This window comes from Caenorhabditis remanei, chromosome V (genome assembly GCF_010183535.1).
Source record: "Caenorhabditis remanei strain PX506 chromosome V, whole genome shotgun sequence".
In the NCBI taxonomy this organism is placed as follows: domain Eukaryota; kingdom Metazoa; phylum Nematoda; class Chromadorea; order Rhabditida; family Rhabditidae; genus Caenorhabditis; species Caenorhabditis remanei.
The window spans coordinates 14,362,744-14,384,567 of NC_071332.1; the positions used below are offsets into that span (position 1 = coordinate 14,362,744).

At 36.9% G+C, this 21,824-nt stretch overlaps 13 protein-coding genes across 13 annotated transcripts; 4 read left to right on the forward strand and 9 right to left on the reverse strand.

The window, feature by feature from the left end:
* Positions 1-15: 15 nt before the first annotated feature.
* Positions 16-1,590, forward strand: GCK72_019974 (uncharacterized protein; the record flags this gene model as incomplete). The annotated part of the gene is made up of 7 exons (XM_003115965.2): positions 16-113; positions 164-270; positions 321-426; positions 475-769; positions 814-1,155; positions 1,209-1,295; positions 1,342-1,590. The coding sequence occupies 7 exons, from the start codon at positions 16-18 to the stop codon at positions 1,588-1,590; spliced, it is 1,284 nt and encodes a 427-aa protein (XP_003116013.2).
* Positions 1,591-1,627: 37 nt separating this feature from the next.
* GCK72_019975 (uncharacterized protein) lies at positions 1,628-2,782 on the reverse strand (the record flags this gene model as incomplete). Its single annotated transcript, XM_003116419.2, has 6 exons — positions 1,628-1,850; positions 1,895-2,011; positions 2,056-2,153; positions 2,200-2,458; positions 2,507-2,650; positions 2,694-2,782. 6 exons carry the CDS (start codon positions 2,780-2,782, stop codon positions 1,628-1,630), a joined length of 930 nt encoding a protein of 309 aa, XP_003116467.2.
* Positions 2,783-4,131: 1,349 nt separating this feature from the next.
* On the forward strand, positions 4,132-5,923 carry GCK72_019976 (uncharacterized protein; the record flags this gene model as incomplete). The annotated part of the gene is made up of 6 exons (XM_003116672.2): positions 4,132-4,233; positions 4,567-4,666; positions 4,728-4,832; positions 4,911-5,275; positions 5,321-5,758; positions 5,807-5,923. The coding sequence occupies 6 exons, from the start codon at positions 4,132-4,134 to the stop codon at positions 5,921-5,923; spliced, it is 1,227 nt and encodes a 408-aa protein (XP_003116720.2).
* A 30-nt stretch (positions 5,924-5,953) lies between these two features.
* On the reverse strand, positions 5,954-7,643 carry GCK72_019977 (uncharacterized protein; the record flags this gene model as incomplete). Its single annotated transcript, XM_053733318.1, has 7 exons — positions 5,954-6,061; positions 6,115-6,382; positions 6,661-6,851; positions 6,898-7,295; positions 7,339-7,397; positions 7,441-7,503; positions 7,546-7,643. 7 exons carry the CDS (start codon positions 7,641-7,643, stop codon positions 5,954-5,956), a joined length of 1,185 nt encoding a protein of 394 aa, XP_053582231.1.
* A 193-nt stretch (positions 7,644-7,836) lies between these two features.
* Positions 7,837-9,314, reverse strand: GCK72_019978 (uncharacterized protein; the record flags this gene model as incomplete). Its single annotated transcript, XM_053733319.1, has 6 exons — positions 7,837-8,266; positions 8,310-8,500; positions 8,547-8,953; positions 9,002-9,060; positions 9,111-9,173; positions 9,217-9,314. The coding sequence occupies 6 exons, from the start codon at positions 9,312-9,314 to the stop codon at positions 7,837-7,839; spliced, it is 1,248 nt and encodes a 415-aa protein (XP_053582232.1).
* Positions 9,315-9,694: 380 nt separating this feature from the next.
* Positions 9,695-11,183, reverse strand: GCK72_019979 (uncharacterized protein; the record flags this gene model as incomplete). The annotated part of the gene is made up of 7 exons (XM_003116103.2): positions 9,695-9,817; positions 9,863-10,130; positions 10,179-10,369; positions 10,422-10,819; positions 10,870-10,928; positions 10,975-11,037; positions 11,086-11,183. The coding sequence occupies 7 exons, from the start codon at positions 11,181-11,183 to the stop codon at positions 9,695-9,697; spliced, it is 1,200 nt and encodes a 399-aa protein (XP_003116151.2).
* Positions 11,184-11,535: 352 nt separating this feature from the next.
* Positions 11,536-13,004, reverse strand: GCK72_019980 (uncharacterized protein; the record flags this gene model as incomplete). Its single annotated transcript, XM_003116181.2, has 7 exons — positions 11,536-11,643; positions 11,691-11,958; positions 12,001-12,191; positions 12,241-12,629; positions 12,680-12,738; positions 12,784-12,846; positions 12,892-13,004. 7 exons carry the CDS (start codon positions 13,002-13,004, stop codon positions 11,536-11,538), a joined length of 1,191 nt encoding a protein of 396 aa, XP_003116229.2.
* Positions 13,005-13,337: 333 nt separating this feature from the next.
* Positions 13,338-14,873, reverse strand: GCK72_019981 (uncharacterized protein; the record flags this gene model as incomplete). Its single annotated transcript, XM_003115899.2, has 7 exons — positions 13,338-13,445; positions 13,493-13,760; positions 13,809-13,999; positions 14,048-14,436; positions 14,487-14,545; positions 14,644-14,706; positions 14,761-14,873. The coding sequence occupies 7 exons, from the start codon at positions 14,871-14,873 to the stop codon at positions 13,338-13,340; spliced, it is 1,191 nt and encodes a 396-aa protein (XP_003115947.2).
* Positions 14,874-15,167: 294 nt separating this feature from the next.
* Positions 15,168-16,285, reverse strand: GCK72_019982 (uncharacterized protein; the record flags this gene model as incomplete). Its single annotated transcript, XM_003116164.2, has 4 exons — positions 15,168-15,324; positions 15,373-15,859; positions 15,909-16,171; positions 16,215-16,285. 4 exons carry the CDS (start codon positions 16,283-16,285, stop codon positions 15,168-15,170), a joined length of 978 nt encoding a protein of 325 aa, XP_003116212.2.
* A 417-nt stretch (positions 16,286-16,702) lies between these two features.
* On the reverse strand, positions 16,703-17,914 carry GCK72_019983 (uncharacterized protein; the record flags this gene model as incomplete). The annotated part of the gene is made up of 4 exons (XM_053733320.1): positions 16,703-16,889; positions 16,932-17,065; positions 17,142-17,775; positions 17,826-17,914. The coding sequence occupies 4 exons, from the start codon at positions 17,912-17,914 to the stop codon at positions 16,703-16,705; spliced, it is 1,044 nt and encodes a 347-aa protein (XP_053582233.1).
* Positions 17,915-18,367: 453 nt separating this feature from the next.
* Positions 18,368-20,118, forward strand: GCK72_019984 (uncharacterized protein; the record flags this gene model as incomplete). The annotated part of the gene is made up of 2 exons (XM_053733321.1): positions 18,368-18,463; positions 19,993-20,118. The coding sequence occupies 2 exons, from the start codon at positions 18,368-18,370 to the stop codon at positions 20,116-20,118; spliced, it is 222 nt and encodes a 73-aa protein (XP_053582234.1).
* Positions 18,725-19,228, reverse strand: GCK72_019985 (uncharacterized protein; the record flags this gene model as incomplete). The annotated part of the gene is made up of 3 exons (XM_053733322.1): positions 18,725-18,884; positions 18,929-19,059; positions 19,133-19,228. 3 exons carry the CDS (start codon positions 19,226-19,228, stop codon positions 18,725-18,727), a joined length of 387 nt encoding a protein of 128 aa, XP_053582235.1.
* A 415-nt stretch (positions 20,119-20,533) lies between the features above and the next one.
* On the forward strand, positions 20,534-21,722 carry GCK72_019986 (uncharacterized protein; the record flags this gene model as incomplete). The annotated part of the gene is made up of 3 exons (XM_053733323.1): positions 20,534-20,935; positions 21,165-21,358; positions 21,404-21,722. 3 exons carry the CDS (start codon positions 20,534-20,536, stop codon positions 21,720-21,722), a joined length of 915 nt encoding a protein of 304 aa, XP_053582236.1.
* Positions 21,723-21,824: the final 102 nt, after the last annotated feature.

Consider the following 21,824-nt stretch of genomic DNA (forward strand, 5'->3'; position numbering starts at 1 on the left):
TTTCTCCGAAGAAGCATGTTGCATGTGGATAAAGTGGACACGTTGTTAGCTGAGACGGTGAAAATATCAGCTTCCAAACTGACACCGTTTCAATGTTATAAATTCCATTTGAGGTAAGCTGCGGAGGATAATCTCAATCCCAAAATTGAAAATAATATTTCAGACTCAACCATGAAGGTAAACTGTTGAGATCTTACTGTGTGATCAAGTCGGATAAAGACGGAACCATCGATCTTTCGAGAGATGCACCTGTTCGTGGGACTTATCATGGTGAGCAGTTTTTTTTTTTTAAATTTAAAATAACACATTGAAAATTTCAGAAGTAGATTCGATGGGACTATTTCGAACAGTTGAGTTGACAGACGATGTTACTTTAGGAACATATGTCAGCAATCCCATGGCTACTCCGTTTTTCTACAAATTGCAGTAAACTCTGTTGAAGATTGTTTGCAATACTTAAAGATCTGTTTCCAGATTAATCTCCGAATCTGAAGAAATTATTGATGAAGTCAATATGAAGAAACGTTGGACTCATCCTTCAGTCATTCAAGTCGATATTGTACAAGACGGAATGTATGGCGTTGTGTTCAAACCACCTGGTCCTGGGCCTTTCCCATGTATAATTGATGTCCAAGGAGTCTCAGGGCGTCTCACCAAAGGTCATTCTTCAGTTTTGTCTGCTGAGGGATTCATGGTTTGCACTTTTGCAACATTCAGATATGAGGATTTGCCAGAGAAACTTCAAGATGTCGACATAGAAGTTTTCTCGGTGAGGTGTTTCATTGAAGAGGATTTAGAAAAATATTTTTTTAGAAGCACTTCCGCTACGTGCAATCTCTACCATACTGCTCTGACAAGATCGCTCTGTTTGGTCTGTCACTTGGAGGCACTATTGTCAATTATCTAGCCAGCAAACACCCGGAATTGACAGCAGTTGTCTCAATTAATGGTCCCGAATCATTTTATAGTCCGACTGGCGTTTTCAAAGAGAATGGAAAACCGATGCATTGCGAAGAAATTGATGAATCACTTCCAGTTGCTATCAATGGAGTACATAAACAAGCACCAATGTTTTTAGAGACTTTCAGTAAACTCAAACCTGAAACTAGTTTAAAATGGAATGAAATATCAAGAAATATTGCTTTTAGATTAGTGGTGGGCTAATTGTTTTCTTTGTTTTCATTGTTTTTAAACATCGAATTTTGCAGACATCAATTGACGACTGGATGCTATGCGGTGTTACTCATTCCATTAGGAATCGAGAGAATCTTTTCAAAACGGGCCATAATGTTGAAGTAAGATATTTGTAGAGTCAAACAATGTCATCTCACGCAATTTCAGATCGAATTGGTTCCCGGTGGTCATTACATCCATGTTCCATACTTTCCTTATCATTATTTGTATGCTTACAGTAGCGAAATGTTCTTGGGTTTCGGTGGGGACCGCAATCCTCATACAAAGTCTCAAGTGAAAGTTTGGAATAATCATTTGAAGTTTTTGAAAAAGCACTTGGGAACCCCCGCTAAATTGCCGAATTACGATAGGGAAACCTATGTTGAGTTTCCAGGAGAAATTAATAGTAAACTTTGAATAAAGATGTAAATGAAATCGTTTTATTGTCTTTTGATCAATGAACAGAAACTAATCGAATGGACGGAGCTGCTATACTACTCATATTCCTCGTTTCCCCATTGTTCAGATGATTCGACGATACCAGTCGATCGAGACGAAACGTGAAATAAACAGTTGATCGATATTGTCTTGACAGACAGATGCAGAAGAAAAAGTGAAAAATTGAGTTGATAGTGAGAAGGCAAGCAAAGACAATTATAACGTCGACAGATGCAATTCTGGAAAGATATTTTAGGAAAGAAGTATTAGAATAATTATTTACATCAACCCGTCGTTAGCATGATAAAATGCATTGATCATGTAGATGATACCGAGTGGTGCTTCAGCAATAAAGAAAGCAACAGTCATGAAGATTACCAGTATTGTAGTGTGGTCAGTTCTGGAGTGATCGCTTTGATAATATCCACAATTTTATCGACTTACCTATTCAACATTTTACTTTTACTTTGAGATTTCTTGGCTTTAGTTAAAGCTTGAATAAGGAGTGTGGTCAAAACGGGAAAGAAGATACATGGGATGAACTGAAATACTCTCCATCGACCAGTCTCTTAATCTCCTTGAACTTACTTTCGATATTATGGCATCTACCATTAAATAAGCTCGGAGAACAACTTTCTCATTCGTCGTAAAAAAATCTGTTGTAATCATTGAAAACCTGGGTGGTCTGTGAATATCTTGAAACTCTTCGCAACTAATAGGTAAATTATCAAATCTATTTTCAACCACTCTAAATCGGAAATTGTAGAAAACAGAAAGTGGAGATGCCAACACCACTACAATAAGAATGGTAAACCAGCCGAATTTCTGTTTCGTCAGTGATGAATTTCTAAATTACGAAGCTAATTATAGTTTATTAGAAGTTCATTTGTCTCACTGAGCGCCAAGCATATTCCTGACAATCATAGTTCGTATACTGGCCATCATTAGTCCAAGCCACGTGGAGCATCTTCTGAAATAGTCTTGAAGTGCCCATGCCATCATGTCGAAATATACTTTAATAAGGTAGTTAGAGGTTACACTGAAAATAATTTTGAACTGGCGATCGCCTACTTTCCTATTACCATTCATTGTTCTCAATATCAACCAGACTGATATGTTTTATAACTGTGAGGGATAAAACAAAAACATCGACTATTGCAATTCCAATCATGATAGTATTTGTTGATGAGGGTTTAATTGAAGATCTGGTTAGGATGATTAGATGTAAAATATTGATAAAAATAGAAATGAAAGATAAGAATAAGTTAAAAGTGTTCAATGGATCGGCGAAGGATCTGAAACAAAAAGTTAGACATTTAGAAACTCCAGGATTTAATTAAAAATCTGTACTCACTCTATCAATTTAATGATGTTTGCCATTTCGCTCTGATAAATACTCTCCGCCATTTTTCTCTGTAAATAGGAGGTGCTGAAAATTATAATTGAATAAATACAAACAACGAACGAGAATCGTGTTTTAAGCTCAGAGAATTTCTGACGTCCAGGATTTCCGTTAGTTTTCTTTTTCAGGTGATTCAGAAATGTTTTCTCAGAGAACACGGGGAGAGAAAAAAACTTGGACAATGTAAGAAACAGAAAGAAATAACAAAAATTAATTTCAGGAATGGAAGAAAAGTTTGAAAGATTGAAATTTTTTTACTGTTCTTTGGTTTATGCTATAGTAGCAAGCATAGATGAGTACAAATTTATACTTTCATGTGTAACTCTACTGAATCTCGTCCGTTTATCATAAACTTTTTTTGACAGGTAGATGAAATATCCAGAAACAAGAAAACCAGTATTTTGGAAAATTTCCATTTTTAATATTATCTATAATTGATTTTTTTCTGATCTTGACAAAAAAGTTGAAAATAAACTTTTTATTTGTCTCTTGTAGTAATAGAGTTGTTTGTGTCACCATGTTAGAAACACAATTATGTTGAATCGGTTTCTGAAAACCCTGAGCATCGGCTAGAACATCAGAAGTCAAAGTTTGTGAACTCGGAAAAACCTTTATAACTCAACGAAAAATGATGTGAAACGAGCAAATCTCACAAACCTGTGTTTTCCTATGTTATGTGAAGCACTTTATGGTTCGTTTTTGAAAGTTATGTCCGTTTCACAGCCAAAAAATAGCGGAAATTGAAAAAAATGAGGAGTAATAATATTTTGAGTGAAAAAAGACCCACATTTAAACACATTTTTCGACTGATTTGGATAATTTTTCGTTGAGTTATGAACGTTTTTTCGAGTTCACTACTTCCGACTTCTGGAGCTCTAGCACGATTCTCAGGGTTTCAGAAACCAATTCAACATAATTTTGTTTTCCAACATTTTGACACAAATAACTCAGTCTTCCAAGTAGCATCTTCCTTCCGAAATTCTCACAGTGCCACAAAGTACATAGAACACAAGTAACTGATAACGACGGATTCGTTCGAGATGCCACCGAAACGTCGTGACAAACACATGGTGCACCCAACTATAAAAGACAGGGAGCTCCCTATCAGTTGAAACGAAATGTGCTCTTCGTTTTGTGCACTCTCCGTGCTCCTCGTGACCCTATTCGTTCAAAATGTGGTGGTGGAATCGAAAAGTGATCCAGAACTTCATATGACTACGGTAAGTGGGAGATTAGCGTCTCTAAAACATCAAGAAAAACGAAATGATTGTAAACAACTGAAACTAAGTCGTAATTATAAATAGTTATGCTCATGTTGAAAGTCTTGACATAGTTAATTATGCGTAGGAGTGTTTTCTTTCCTTGTCTAGCAGAAAAAATATAATTATCTTCGATTCAATTACGGAATCCGAATTTGGCAACATGACGGAGCAAAGGTTTTGATATATTATTTTGTTAAAAAGATTAGTCACTCAATCAAAACTAATCTCAAAAATGTCACGAAAACTTGAAAGTCTGGTCAGACTACAAATCAGATACAAATAAATTTTCAGCCCCAAATAATCGAACGATGGAGATATCCAGCCATGATCTACTCGGTCACTACAGACGATGGATACATTCTAGAATTACACAGAATCCCACATGGAAAAAGTGAGCAATGAAAGCACGAATGGACTAGAAATCAGAAAGCAATTTATAACACTTTTTTCAGCGAATGTGACCTGGCCGAATGGAAAACAACCAGTTGTTTTCATGCAACATGGACTTTTGTGTGCTTCCACTGATTGGACTATGAATTTACCAGACCAGAGTGCAGGTGACTTCATAGAAATTAGTTGTGTCTAGAATTAATTGCAGGGAATGCTGCCCTTTCCTTCTAACATCACATTTTCAGCCTTCATCTTCGCCGATGCCGGTTTCGACGTGTGGCTTGGCAACATGCGTGGTAACACGTACAGTATGAAGCATAAGAATCTGAAACCATCCCATTCGGACTTCTGGGAATGGAGTTGGGATGAAATGGCAACTTATGATCTACCAGCAATGATCAATAAAGTTTTGGAAGTAACAGGAGAAGAGAGTTTGTATTATATGGGTCACTCGCAGGGTACTCTCACAATGTTCAGTCATTTATCGAAGGATGACGGAAGTTTTGCAAAGAAAATCAAGAAATTCTTTGCCTTGGCCCCAGTTGGATCTGTCAAGAATATCAAAGGATTCTTGTCTTTCTTTGCGCATTACTTCTCTTTGGAGTTTGACGTAAGACTACTCACAAAAGCTTTTGCTAATTATAATTTCTCGCAGGGCTGGTTCGATATCTTCGGTGCCGGAGAGTTCCTTCCTAACAACTGGGCAATGAAGCTTGCCGCTAAGGACATTTGCGGAGGGCTCAAGATTGAATCAGATCTCTGTGATAACGTCTGTTTCCTGATTGCCGGACCTGAAAGTGATCAATGGAATTCTACTAGAGTTCCAGTATACGCATCTCATGACCCCGCTGGAACTGCAACTCAGAATATTGTTCACTGGATCCAGATGGTTCGTCATGGAGGTGTTCCGGCATATGACTGGGGGACCAAAGAGAACAAGAAGAAGTACGGACAGGCCAATCCACCAGAGTATGATTTCACAGCAATCAAGGGAACACCTATTTATCTTTACTGGAGTGATGCTGATTGGTTGGCTGATAAAATTGACGTCACTGACTACTTGTTGACCAGGTTGAACCCAGCTATTATTGCAGTGAGTTTGAAAAGTTCAAAAATTTAAAATAACGAGTTTTTCTTTCAGCAAAATAACTACTTCACGGACTATAATCACTTCGATTTTGTCTTTGGACTTCGCGCTGTGAACGATATTTATCATCCAATTGTGGATATTTGCACAAAAGATTACACTGGAAAATAAATAAGTGTAAAATTTATTGAAAATAAAAAATCAAACAAATCCAGAATCTTCAAACATTTCAGGGTGGGAAAATCTTACTTTCAAAATACCGAATACACGTCCGAGCTCTCGATGCGGTCGAGTTTCCCATATTGATTTCTGAACTTATTTTTACTTTTAAAACATAAAATTACTTTCCATTTTGAACTCACCTGAATCAAACTATTTACTTTCATCAGTTCGTTCAACCTGTGAGAGTATCGATTACGTCTTTGATCGGTTACATAAAATTCATGAAGATCGTTTGATAAAACTTGTTGAAAGTGGTCTGTTATATTCTGTATTTCTCCAGGGAATCGTTTTCCAGCATATTCGAAACATATTTGAGCAAATATATACGTTAGTTCTACATCCGAAGGATCCAACTGCTCGATAATTTTCATAATATCAAAGTCGTACATATGTTGTGAAAGCAGGTATCTGGAATACCGTAAATACTGTATTACAACGGCATGCCGTTATATTTTTTAACTGCATTCTAGAGAAATTTTGTGATTTCGGAAACTCATTGAAATTAAACGAAACAACTTTTTTGGACGCTGATCTAGAATTTACTAATCACGGTACTTCTAATCAAAACCTAGAAAAAACAGTAATCTTATTCATGAGTTCTGAGCATACTTGGGGTGCCGTTATAATATAAGTGCCGTTCTATTACAGGTGCCGTTATATTACACTTTTTCAAAATCAAAACTCACTTTGAGACATATTCCTCTGGAAAGTCACTGATCCAGCTGGTGTCCAATCCCCCTTTTTTTCTATCCAATACATGATTCCTCAATATTTTATACGTTGAGCAAACATTAGGGTGCGCTTTGCGATACGCGATAGTTGACACGCATTTATGAATTTTAATCCAGACATACCATATTGATTGAACGAGTGTCATCTAAAACAGCCAAATGAGTACTTCCAAGGTGATGAGAAAGACGTACCTGAATATTTCGATCAAGCTTTTGAAACTCTTCAAAGTGCAAAATCCACTTTGTAGTAGTTAAGAAATAATATTCAATAATTTCCATAAATTCAGTCTGTCCAACTTTCTCAAAAGTCTTAACATTTTCGGTATCAAGTCTCACAAAGTTGAAGCCAATCGTCAATTTCTTCAACTGATTTTCAGCAAATATTGGTGATTCACAGCCTTGATTCAGAAGACGTGATGCTTCGGATATCAAATACTGTACATCAAGTACATTTTTTGGGGTGAAGTGTGTCGACATGCCAGAATCACAGAACAAAAGGAATTCCGGACGACCAACAAAATAAGAAATGCTCGGAGTGATGTTCGATGTACTTTCAGCAAGCATGATTGCATCACGATTGTATTGGAAATCTGAATGAGAAACTGTCGACCGACTCATAAAATTTAAACTCACTTTCAGTTTTCATTCCCATTTTAATACATTTTCTCAAGCGGCATGGTTTACATAGACATCTGAAATTCTGAAACGAATTCGGAAGCAGTAAGAAACACTCACGAATATCGATTCAATCCTCCCCTTCGACAATTCTTGTGAACCCAATCAGAAGTCGCAGTTCTTCTGAAACAAGACATTCTAATTACTTACCGAAATGAATCTCACCTGAAAAAAACCGCGCAGGCGCGACAGCTGGAGACACCAAAGTGATTTCCATGAGCTTTTTGTCCACATATTCTACACGACACATGAGAAACCGTCATTTTTAGTCTGGGGTTGCGAAACTAAAGTTTTGGTCAAATAGAAAAAAAGTTTAGAGAAAAAAAGCGGCGAGAGTACCGATCATGTGATAAAAAAGAAAAGTGTCGGATAGTTAGAAAAAGTGTTATATTGAAAAATTGAGATTATGTACACATGACAAAACTTAAAACTATCAAAAGAAAACAACATTTTCAATTAGACGCACTGCTGTTGAACGGAGAATCCTCGAACATCTCTGGATGAGAAAACTGTATTTTCAGCACATTGAACACTTTCCCCAACTCCCGATAAGATCTCGTTTCCCAAATTGATTTCTGTAATTTGTTTTGTCAAAAATAGTGTCACTTTTCTACCAACCTGAATCAAATTATTCACTTTCATCAGTTCACTCAATCTATGAAAGTACCGTGGACGCCTCTGTTCAGTCACGTAATATTCATGGAGGTCATTTGATAAAACTTGTTGAAAATGGTCCGTAATTTTTTGAATTTCTCCAGGGAACCTTTTTCCGGCGTATTCAAAACACATTTGAGCAAACATGTAGGTTAGTTCTACATCCGAAGGATCCAACTGCTCGATTGCACTTGTAATGTCAAAATCGTATACATTTTGTGAAAACATATACCTGAAATAATGGTTTTTTTGGGATCGCACAATTTTTGTCTAACTTTGTTACATATTCCGATGGATAATCGCTCATCCAGCTGGTATCCAATTTCGCTCTTTCTCGATCCAACACGTTATTTCTCATTATTTTCTGTGTCGGATTCACATTATTATGTATTTTTCGATACATTGCAGTGGTCACACACTTATGAATTTTACTCCAGACATGCCATATTATTTGGATGAGTTTCATCTGAAAATAATAGATGAACACATACAAATAATTTCAAGTACAGTACCTGAAGATTTTTATCCAACTTCTTAAACTGATCAAAGTGACTGATCCACTTGGTAACCGTCACAAAATAGTACTCGATTATATCCAGGAACTCGGTCTGTCCCATTTTTTCAAAAACTTTCAAATTCTCGGTGTCTAACTTCACAAACTTGAAACTCAGAGTTAGTTTTTTCAGCTGATTCTCAGAAAATATCGGGGATTCGCATCCTTCGTCCAGAAGACGTGACGCTTCTGTGACCAGGTGTTGGACATCTATCCAAACTGTCGAGTTGAAAGTTGAATATGTTGGTATAGAAGGGTCGCAGAACAAAACAAATTCTGGACGGCCAACAAAATGTGACATGCTTGGAGTGAGGCAAATCTGAGTATTCTCGATCGGATGGATTATGTCTCGATTGTATTGAAATTCTATAAATAGATACTTGTAATTGAATATGTCAGGTCATATAAACTCACTTTCAGTGCTCATCCCCATTTCGATACACTTTCTCAATCGACATGGCTTACAGGTACATCTGAAAGTTTCTGAAACATCAGAAATTCAGTAATCTCAAATGAGACTAACTTTTCTAAATTCAATCCACCTCTCTGACATTTTTTGTGAAGATATTTTGAGTTGGCTGCTCTTCTAAAACGAACATTCACGAAGATTAGCTAGATTTTTAACTTACCTGAAAAACGCTGCACAGGCGCGACAGCTAAAAACACCGAAATGATTTCCATGAGCTTCTCGACCACATACCCGACAGAGGAATTCAGAAATCGACATTTTTTGTATGATGTTGCGAAACTAAAGTTTGTGTGAATTAAACATTATTTTGAGAGATGAAAACGAGGCGCAGACATTTGTAAAAGTGCGAACCAGCTGATAAGAGAAACGAAATAATTCGGATAGAATTGAAAATGTTTAAAGATTACAAAAAAACTGTCCAAGGGACTGTTTAGTAAAACAAATACCCTCTCAAACATGCAAATTCAACAATCTTGTTTTCGATAGTGCTCTTGGACGAAAAGTCCACTCAGGTCAAATAAATGCATTGCCGGTGAGCTATACAAACAACAAACATTCGCAAGTTGGGAGAGAACAATTGAGATGTGTACATGTTGTATTTATGCACAGAAATACAATGAACTTTATTTATACAGAAGTCAATTAGTAGCTCTACTATCAAACATTGAATCTGCGAACATTTCAGGGTGGGAAAATCCGATTTTCAGCACGCTGAACACTCGGTTCAGCTCTCTTTGTGGCCGACCCGCGTAGATGGATTTCTGAAATTATTATCTTCAGGAAAAGTTAAATTTTCGAAGCAACACCTGAATGGTATTATTAACTTTCATTAATTCAGCTAGTCTTCTGAAGTATCTCGGATTCTTCTGATCTTCTATATAATAATCATGCAAGTCATCTGATAGAACTTGTTGAAATCGATCAGTTATTTTCATAATTTCTCCTTGAAACCGATTTCCAGCATATTGGAAACAAGTCTGGGCGAACATGTATGTCAACTCCACATCAGAAGGTTCTAACTTCTCCAGTTGCTCGATAACATCAGCTTCATGAACATTTTGTGATCTCATATATCTAGAAGACAAAGATTCAGAACTTTTAGAATGTTAAAGATGAACTCACACTCCCACATATTCATGTGGATAATCACTCAACCATGCAGTGTCCATTCGTGCTTTATCTTTGTCCATACATACATTCCTCAGGATTTTTTGATAAGACTTTGCATTTTGGTTGACTTTTCGGAATATTGCCGTGGCGGAACACTTGTGGAATTTCATCCAAACATGCCATATCGAGTAGAGAAGAGTCATCTAGAAATGAGAATATTTGTTAGGTGAATTTAAAATGAGATCTTTTTCTCACCTGAACACTCCTGTCCAACTTCCGGAACTCGTCAAATCGTATTATCCATTTGACCACTGCTAAAAAATAATATTCAATAATGTCGACAAATTCTACTTTTCCGAATCTAGCGAAAAACTTGACATCTTCCAAATCCAGCTTCAAAACATTTGCTCCGAAACTCATTTTCTTCAACTGATTATTTGCAAACACTGGGGATTCACATCCGATATTCAAAAGACGTGATGCTTCTGACAACAAGTGTTGGACATCTATGAATGTTCTCACATTCGATGGAGATGGTTCACAGAATAATAGGAATTCAGGACAACCAATAAATGATGTAAGACTTGGAGTTAGGTTCACGATTGTCGAGTTTTTTGATGTGAGAGAATGAGCGTCTCTTTCGTATTGAAATTCTACAAGAAAAAACTATTCGCGTCGAATGAAAAACATTTTTAAAACTCACTTTTAGTCTCCATTCCTAGTTTCAAACATTTCTGTAAACGACATGGTCTGCAGAAGCATCTGGAATATTTTTCCTCTAAAAATTTCCAAAAATAAGGAAACATACGAATCTCGATTCACAGACTTCCTCGAGCATTTCGCAATGACCCATTTCGAATGGGCATATCTTCTAAAATATTCATAATTGAAGTTAACAAATAAAAAATAAAATATCAACCTGAAAAAAGCTGCACAGGCTCGACAACTTCTGACTCCAAAATGGATTCCATGCGCATCTTGGCCGCAAATTTTACACGGGATGGACAGATTCGTCATCGTTTTTAGTTCGTCTCTTTTTCAAAAAAGAATAACTCACTAGGCAAATACGAGAACAAAAAGTGGAGAAATGTTGAATGCGGGAGAAAAAAGGAGAGTGAAGAGTGGCAGACAGAGAAACGGCGATCAAAAATTGCGAAAAATGGAGTTTGTAGTCTAAAACATTTTTCGGCTTTAGAAATTTCAAAAGGGATTTAAATGTCAGTTCAAACTAAAAACGTAAGAGAATATTTTAATCAAAATAGTTTAATACAATTGTGAAGAAAATGAGTTATTCAACATTTATATTAAGACCCAGATTCATAAAGTTATAGAACATCCAAATTCTGGAACTGATGCTGATTGATTTCCTTCAATAATATCCAGAATCCTCAAACATCTCCGGGTGAGAGAATTCAATTTTTATCACGTTGAACACTCTTCCGAGCTCCATTTTTGGCCGACTTTCCCAGATTGCTCTCTAAAAACGTTCAGTTAGAGATTCTCTTTTCACAATGAATCGTTTACCTGAATAGCATTATTAATCTTCAAAAGTTTTGTCAGCCTCAAAGAATATCTTGGGCGGTTCATGTCATCCACATAGTAATGATGCAAATCGTTTGCCAGAATCTTTTGAAACGAATCCGTGACTTTTAGAATGTCACCTTGATATCTTTTCCCAGCATATTCAAAACATAGCTGAGCAAATAAAAAAGTTAATTCTACTTCTGTTGGATTGATTTCATCAAGTACTCCAATAAAATCGAAAGTTTGAAAACTTTGAACGGAGAGATATCTGAAACTCTCAATAACTTGAGTGCACTTTCTATAAACTTACTTCATAACATGTTCAACTGGATAATCACTCATCCATTTCGAATCGATACACGCCGAATCAGTATCCATGTACATATCCCTGATAACTAAACGAGAATTTCCATAAAAAGGGAACACTTTCCGATATGTGTAGGTGCTGACATAAATGTGAAGTCTCTGCCAAATATGCCATATGGACTGGAGGAGAGTCATCTAGAAATTTACAGCTATTTATAGTTTCTTTCAGAGACATTCAACTCACCTGAAGGTGTCTACTCAATTTCTGAAACTCATCGAAATACATCATCCATTTGGTCACGGTAATGAAATAATGTTCCCATTTATCAAATGTCTCTTGCTGATCCGCCAGTTTCATTTTCTTTAGCTTATCTATTTTCAGTTGAATAAATTTGAACCCTAGGCTAAACTTCTTCAGCTGATTTTTAGCATAAACCGGAGATTCACTTCCACTATTCAGTATCCGTAAAGCTTCTTCCAAAAGAAATCGTACGTCTACTCTCACTTTCGTACTCGATGCATCTGTATCACAGAAAAGGAAGAATCCCGGACGCCCCACATAACGTTCGATAGATGTGGGAGGCAGTTGAAACTGTGCAGTGGAAGTGATGTGATCTCGGTTGTATTGGAATTCTGGAAAACAAGAATATTTAACCTGGAGCAGAGATCCCAGGTCAACATACTAGTAGTTTCCATCCCTACATCTTGACATTTTCGTAACCGACATGGTTTGCAATAGTTTCTGAAAATGTGGAATTTTCGGAAATTCAAGTCTTTCAAAACAAACTTTTTTTGGTCACAAGATCCACCAAGACATTTCATTTTGCTCCATTTCGACCCAGTTGTTCGTCTGAAACAGTTTTCGATTTAAATTCCAACACAACACAAAACCAACCGGAAAAATATGGCGCATGCCCGACAGCTGATGACTCCGAAATGATTTCCATTCGCCTTTTTATTGCAAATTCTACAAATTGGCTGAGAAGTAGAAGTAGAAACAATATCCATTTCTTTGTGAGAAAGTTGTTAAATATAACCTGTTTCTATTAGATAGAGATGAAAAGTTCACCAGGAATAGAAGAGATGCAGTGATACACAGACAGAGAGGCAGTGTACACGGACAGATAGCAACACACAGAAAAGATAGAAGAAAATACTGCGGAGAGGGTATTCATAGTGGCCGAGAATTCTCATCAATAGTTTGTGACAGAAACATTTACATTTATTTTTATTTTCAGAAATGTACAGTTGGAATGCAAATGCAAAGCAAAAGATTGGAAAAGTACAGAATATGAGATCCATGGTAATTTTGTTAAAAATATACGTAGCTCAAGTGGTCGCTCAATAAAATCCAGAATCCTCGAACATTTCTGGGTGAGAATAATCAATTTTCAATACGTTGAACACTCTTCCCAGCTCCATTTTTGGCCGGCTTTCCCAAATTGCTTTCTGAAATTTTTAAATAAGAAATTATGTTCTCACAATAAATTCCTTACCTGAATAGCACTGTTGACCTTCAACAGTTTTGCTAATCTCAAGAAATATCTCGGGCGGTTCAGATCCTCAACATAGTAATGATGCAAGTCATTGGCCAGAATCTCTTGGAACGACTCCGTTACTTTCAGAATGTCTCCTTGATATCTCTTCCCAGCGTATTCGAAGCAGAGTTGAGCAAATAGGTAGGTGAGCTCAACTTCTGTTGGATCTATCTCAAGAAGAGTTCCAATTATGTCGAAATCGTGACACGCCTGCACCATAAGATATCTACAAAGAAATTCAGAGATATAAATTTGAAAGTTTCATGAATTCTACCTCATCACGTGCTCATGTGGGTAATCACTCATCCACGAGGAGTCCATTGACACATTATTAATATCCATGAACAAATCTTTGATTATTACATGAGATGGTTTGGCGTATGGGTTTGCTTTCCTGTAGGCCATCGTGCTGACATATTTGTGCAGCTTTTGGAAAACATGCCAGATGGATTGGAGGAGAGTCATCTAAACAAACTTGCTTTATTTTTCTACAACCGAGAAGTAATCACTCACCTGAAGATGTCGATTCAATTTCTGAAATTCATCAAAATACATCAACCACTTGGTCACCGTGATGAAATAATACTCCCACATCTCCATGATGTTTTTCTGATCCGCATGTTGAATCATTTTCATGTTTTCAAAATCCACTCGTATAAATTTGTAAGCATGCGCGAGTTTCTTCAACTGAGTATCAGCCCAGATCGGGGACTCATTTCCACTATTTAAAATACGCCCAGCTTCCTCTAGAAGATATCGAACATCTATCAGAACTTTGGTATTCGGTGCATCGGTATCACAGAATAGAAGAAATTCAGGACGTCCAACATAAGTTTCGATGGAAGGTGGTGGGAGTTGGAACTGGCCTACCGTGGGAATGTTGTCACGATTATATTGAAATTCTGAACAGATGAAATTATTAAAGATGTGCTTGTGTTTCTTGAAAACTCACTGGTGGTATCCATTCCAGCATCTCGACATTTTTGTAACCGACATGGCTTGCAGGAGTATCTGTAACATTTTTCTTAAGGTTTCAAGGCTAATATTAGCGATTTTTGCATCATTCTTCGATCTAGCAAATTTAGTTTTACAAATAGAAAAAATCTTACGTGTCCTGATCACAAGATCCTCCACGACATCCCATTTTGCTCCATTTTGAAGATGCGGTCCTTCTGAAACCATGAGGTTCGAATAATTTTTATCCCAATCTCTCAAAAAACTCTCACCGGAAGAACGCTGCACACGCCCGACAACTGATCACTCCGAAATGATTTCCATGTGCCTTCTGATTACAGATTTTACAAGCGAAAGGGGAAGTTGACGTGGAAACTACATCCATTTTTTTGATGAGTGAAATGAGTGATATTCGATGCCAATTTATGTTTGTTCAATACACTCGCGGAGACACAGAATGCGAAGATAAGTCTGAAGAAGAAAGAAAAAGAGAGACGCAGGTGGAGACACAATGAACTTGAAAAAAAGCATGACAAAGTAAAATGGCAGAGAAAAGTGCAGAGGACTAGGTTTTCAGTCGGTGGCCGGGGGTTTTCTCTCTGAAATGTTTCTGCGTTGTTCTCCAGTTTCCATGTGTAAAACTTCAAAAACAGTTTATTCGATAAAATTAATAACAAGTTTACAAATCATCTAATTCATCAAAATCATCGACCAAAAACTCTTTCCTACAAATAGTTCCTTTTATCTGTCGTTTCGCAATTTTCACGACGAGTATGCATTCTTGAGTCCAAGTCAGCTGGAACCTCTGTGTGTGCTTGAAGTAGTCGTTAAGGTAACTGCAACAATTTATTTTTTTTGGACGCTAAAAAGTTATTGAAACTTACTGTGACTTTTCGATTGGCTCATTTTTTGCTGGAACATTACACTGGGAGAAAATTTCCGACAGAGATAAGTCCGTGGTTGTGAAAATGCGGAAGAACGATTGAAATGGGCGTGGTTTGAACTGAAAGTTCTGGATACAATTCCAAGCGTCGTCAGCACGAAGACTATGAAAAGTGACACTGAGAACATTTTTCGGATGGAATATATTCAATGGAAGAGCTAGTTTCTCTTGAATCTGAATATCTTTCAGATTTTTCCATTGCTCTGTTTCAAGAAGTTCTTCTATCAACACTGGTGTTCTTATTGGAAAATTGCGGAGATGAAGAGCATTGAAAACTTTTGGATCAAAAATTTTCAATAGAGACAGCAAGCTCGTGTCCTTCATTTCTCCCCAATGGAATTCTAGTTTTTGAATTTTCAATTTGAAACTGTTAGGATACTGAGACCCAATTTCATTTAAAAGAAATGCAATGAAGTCGTTGACAGCATCTGAAATAATGTTTTTCTTTGAAGCTAAATAAAGTTGAAAATGCCTCACCTGGCTGTCTCTGGAAGTTGTAATGAGCAATGCTCAATTGGGTAACTTTAGACTTTGCATTCTTGAAGAGTAGTAGAAAATCTTGGAGAACTTCCTGAGTATTGCATGCTTTATCGTTGAGAATCTCACAAGGAAAACCCAATTCTTCGATAGAGAAGTAGATCACATTCCCAACACGTGGTTCAAAGTTGACGTGTTTTATGAAAACTGGACAGCTATCCACCAAACTTCTCTCGGTCTTGGAACATTTCCGAAGGCGGCACCTGATATTTACGGATTGGAAATTCTATGGAAGATAGAACTAACCTTGATTTGTAATCCAGTTTTTTCACTACGGATGTTTTAAAAGTATCCGGAAGAATCGGCCAGAGCTCCATTTTCACGTTTTTCTTTGAAAAATTATCAGAATATGACGAATTTTGATGACAAATTGTTCATTTTCCACACACATTTCCCTTATCTTATCAGTTTTTGGTCTATTTACACTCTATAGAAACAGAACGAAGATTGTGCAAATTCAGGTAAATAGAAAAGTTTGAAGACTAAAAATCTAATGTTCCCGAGAAGAAATCTAATGTTTCCACATGGTTCTTTCGTATGTCTACTTTTTGCCCGAGGCTGGGACCTGTCTGGGAGTTAGCCGAGCGAAGTGTTTGCCAGCCATGTGAAACCAGAGTTGGCTGAAAAAAATTGAATGTCAAAGGAAAAGTATGCATTTTTTATTAGGAACAATGAAAAATACGTTTACAGTTAAAAATATGAAGTGCATATAATTTGGCCTATAGAATAAGATATTATGAATCATAAAAGTCATATCCATCGATTCGTAAACATACAAATACTGCCAAGTCTTTTCGCCATCCATTGATGAAATTTTTCGAAACTGTGACCCCAAAAATGGAAAATTCATCAATTTTCAAGAGAAATACTGTGTCAGCATTCACATCAAACTTCATAATATGGAAGTCTCTGTTTCTGCTTCTGAAAATGCTTTTTTGATGGGCTAAGAGTGATCAAACTCACATCGACTTCCTTGCATCTACTGTATTGGGCAGTCCCATTAAATCAAACATTCTTTCTTTAAATGACTCCGGCAACTTTTGTTCAGAGTTAATGTTAAAACAACTATCGATCGGTAGAGGATCTTTCAGATATTTCTGAAAATAATTTTTAGAATTAGAATTGGGTTCCAGCAGGTATGGTCACGTGGGAGACCTGAGAAGAACCTCTCACCTCAACAAGCCTGATTCCATCCTTTGGACAGAGTGTTGGGTATGTCAAGTCCATCGAATCAAGATTAAGGAATGAATCCAATGAAACATTGATTGTTGCGAATATTACAATATTTTTCAGCGACTCGAATTGCTCGGTTTGCACAAGCTCCTTCACAGCCGCCATTGGAATTTCGTGGGTCTCGAACGTAATCTTCTCTAGATGAGAGGGAGAAACGTATCTCAGAAAATTCAGGAAATTGGTGTACTCCTTGAGAATTGAACCACTCCAACAAATCTCCTTAACCCTGATTTTCAACTTCTTTTTGTTCACAATTTGTTCCTCTCGTAGTTGATTCAAAAGGCTTTCCAAGAAGTTGTTCATGGTCCTCCCTCTTGTCAGATGGAGCTCCTGGACATGAGACCCTGTCCGAAATATTCTCATAAACTCGTTGATTGCTGAGGATCTCATCAATTTTTTCTTGTTCGAATATGTCCGCCAATTAGGAGCAGTAACACTTGAAGTGATATCAAAACGAGACAACTCGAAGTTTGCATTCTCGTCATAATGACCACGGACGGCAAGAGTTTTTAAGTCGAATCGGCTCTTGAGCACTACGTCTTGGTCTTCTTTGGAACACAGTTGAAGAGATAATCTGGAATTTCATTAATTCAGTTTTGAAATTCAAAAATTGCTCGCCTTGACTTTCTATTCAAAAGACTAGCTACTCCTATCCTGAAGGATAACGGTAGTTCAGCCCAACTGGCACCTTTTTGATTTTGATTCGTGGGCATAATAAACTGAAGAAAAACTAAGCAAACTCTGAAATTTTTATTGCCAAAGTGCAAACGAAATTTTTAAAAAGAAATAATGGTAATTGAAAGTACTCAAGAAGAACTTTGTCCTGTTCAAAAAAGGGACAAACTGGGTGTATTCGTCCCCAAATTTATAGAAACCATCTAAATAATGAACTAGTGACCTCGTGACCAAATGCAAGACCCGCCTCTAACACGAAGAAGGAATCCGTGACCGCTCTCTACAGTTGAAAGGGAAGTTAAGTAGGTTTTTTTTTAGAATAATTCATCAATTTTCAATAGTGAAAACAGGTTTGCCCGTCCATTTTTTTACATGATAGCAGAACGGAATCATGAAAAATAATCTATCGTTCAGGAGAAAAAAAACTGCGTTTTGCCGTGCGACGAAACAGTCGATGAGATAGAAACCCCTCGTAATTAATGAGATTTTTAATGGTTTTGACAAGAAAAGTGAACAAAGTTCTTCGAATTCGGGTAGATGAAAGAGAAGGTTTTCTGCAGAAGGAGAGGATATTAGTGGATGAAAAGGTATTTGGAGGACTTTGATCTGTATTATAACCAGATCCAAATCAATAGCGCCCAAGACAAGAATGAATGCTGGTGCAATAGATATTGTTCACTCTTATAGACCAGGGTCAGCATGCTTCAACTTTGACAAGACAAAACTATTCACCTGACACTGCTATGAAGGTCGACCGGATATATGGAACACACAGAAACTTCAAAATATGAAGTTTTCTTAAAACATTCTCAAAAAGCTGTATCAATAAAAACCAAAAAGGAAAAACTTTAAATCACTGGAGAGTCCATGAAATCGTCTACAAGATGTGGTAAGGGCCGGCAAACGGATCCAGCAAGCATTGCGAAAGAAGCCTTTACAACAAATACTAAATGAGCAGAATGTCTCATCTTGAATTGTTGGACACGGATGGAAGAGTAATCGGTTTCGCTGTAAAAAGAAATTGGTTTTTTGTTTTCATCCTGGGGTTTTACCTGTTATTTGCAATTTTTTCCTTCAAAATCAAATCGTTTTCCGCTAGAATTCGTTCTGGTGACATTGGTTCGACGGTGTGAATTTGGAAAAATGTAGTAGTGTGTTGGAATGAAGCTTTGTTGATGAAAGTCTAAATTTGACATAATTAAGTTTGAATTGACAAAAATAAAAGAAGTTTATCTGAAAAGTTCGAAAGGTCTCACCAGAATAAGCTTCTTCCCATCATCCGTACTCCACCGTTCCCTTCTGAGTCGTAGAGAATTCAGATGAAGAAAATTGTCGACTTCAAACTGATTCATACTCGGAATATGAACTCCTTGAGCATTTCTCTACTGTTCCGTCCGAATTAGTCCATTAAAAATCTTTGGTAGAAATTCTCCTTCGATTATACATTTTCGGAAATTCAGATTTTAATGAAATCTAAAACCCACTCATCGAATACACCATTTTTCTGGAAATGGACAGTTTCAACTGCTATTTGTCTCATGTTTCTTATCTTCAATAGTTCCCAAAGTAGTGGAATTTTGTAGTAATCCAGAATAAGCCGATCGATTTCCACATTCGGAAGTCCGACAATGTTGAAAAATGATTTGACTGCACATTGCAATGGTTGAATTGAGGAATGGTAATGGTTGGGTTGAACGGTCTATCAGGAAGAAACGGATCTGGAAGAAACGTATCGGGAAGAAGCGAATTGGGAAGTGACGAATCGCGAAGAATGCTTTTTTGAAAATTTCAGTGTCGGAAATGAAAGAAACTGTCATTTGAAAGTGTATTGTGTAATTATTTCCACTTTTAATGGTGTTTTTACCTGTCTTTGATGACAAATTTGAACTTCACTCGATATACCGTCGTGCCGGAAATATTTCGCCAAGCGAATTTTCATAAATCAGCTCAATAACATGAAAACACAGCGTTTATAAGCTAAATAACTATACTAAACTGAAAGTCATTCCTCTCAAACACTTCTGCGCGGTTTCCTTGAACCGAAAATACTACCTCTGGTGATGATACCATGGAGGGTAATTGCCCTTGAATTTAAATTGATATTTTTATGTTTCAGGTTGAAATCGTGATGGCATTGGAGGACGAGTTCGGGTTCGAAATTCAACTTCAGGACTCCGACAAGCTCAAATCCATTCGCGATGCATTCAAGTACATCTGCGAAAGAGAAGATGTCTACGAGTAGAATTATAGCAGGACAATTCAATTTTTGTATCTTCTGTGTAAAACGAATCATTTTATTATCATTTTCTTCCTCTTTTACTTTTTGTACAACCTTTTTATCATTCTTATGGACCTATTCTCGGGTAGCAAAAAATAGTTTTTTGCTTATTTTTTGCTATTCAGAAAGGAGCAAAAAAAGCAAAAAACTCCTGGTTTGGAGGCATTTTTTGCTTGACCTTTTCTAGGCCAGGCCGGGGATTTCTAGGCCATGTGTCGATTTACGGGAGAGTTTTTTTTTGCGATTTTTTCAACTTCCATGTACTTTTCTGCTATTTATAAACTGAATTCGTAATTTTATTGAATTATTTCATGGTTTATAATCGTTAAGTGACATTTTTGTTTTGTTTCAGCAAATTTTTGTTCACGTCGTGTGCCGAATGTATGAATTCGACGAAAACCACGTCATCGACGACGAATTCGATTTAGCTGCTAGAAATGTGACGATTACTGGAAGGGGTCTGATTGGGAAAAATCTTGTGAGAAAGATCAAAAATACGTATGAGACAGGGAAAAACGACGAATTCGATTTTGATGTTGGAAGCGAGACAATTGTTGGAAAGGATCTGATTGAGAAGAAAAATGGGATATTAGGGAAGAAAGATGTGAGAGAAACAAAACAGATCAAAAGGAAGTATGAAACAGTTGGAGACGACGATTACGATATGGAAGATGAAACAGAAATGGCTACTGGAAGATACTTGAATGGGAGAAGTGAAGAAAGATCGGGGAAGAAGCTTGGAAGAAAGCCCAAACCAAAAAATAACGATTCTTATGAGAAAGTGGGTGAATTAGAATTCAGGTTTTCAGATAAATGTGCCGTTTTAGTATGAACAAGACGACGTAATCACTTTTATTTAAAAAGTGGAAGATAAAAAAGTGTTATGGGATGCATCCTTGAAGGGTTATCATAGAACTGATACGAATCTCAAATTGTTCGATGAAATTGAGAAGGAATGCTCGCGTTTTATGCCGAGAGGAAAAAATCATGGTACATTTACTTGGATTTAGCAATTGCTAAGTGGTGGTATTTCAGGAAGTTGTGCCATGAAATTGTGGAAAGAATTGAGCAACGACTACAAAATATTCGTTAAGAAATATCAAAAAGCCGTCAGTGGATCGGGAGTGTCAGAACTTCCCTCTTTTCGATATGCCTCGTACATGTCATTTTTGGATGTTGCTGCCGAAAAGCGACAGGTTAAAAAGTGAGTATTATTTTTTGAAAAAAGTTCCATTGTGAATGTTTCCAGCGCTTTTATCATCGGATCCAGCGGCCACTACACAGCTGAAAGTGATAATGATTTCGGCGATGACAAAAAAGCAGAAGAAGAAGAAGATGTTTTGAACGAGAATTCGATGGATGGGTTGAAGCTGGAAACGCCAAAACGGAAACGGTCTTATGCCGAAATGAGCACCCCGAAAAAGCCCCGTCGTCAGACACAAGTCGACGAATTGTTGAAGAAATTGGATGAGTCGAACTGCTCGATTATGACCGCTGTTAATGATATGAAAAAGGAAAGCAGCTGTAATACTGAACGGCTCTGTAAAACATTTCAAAAACTTACTTAATCGTTGATTTCTTATTAAAACTATTGTTCTGAAACTGTTAATAAAACAAGATGCAAAAGCAAGATATACACAAATTTCATAAAATCAATAACACAAGCAAGG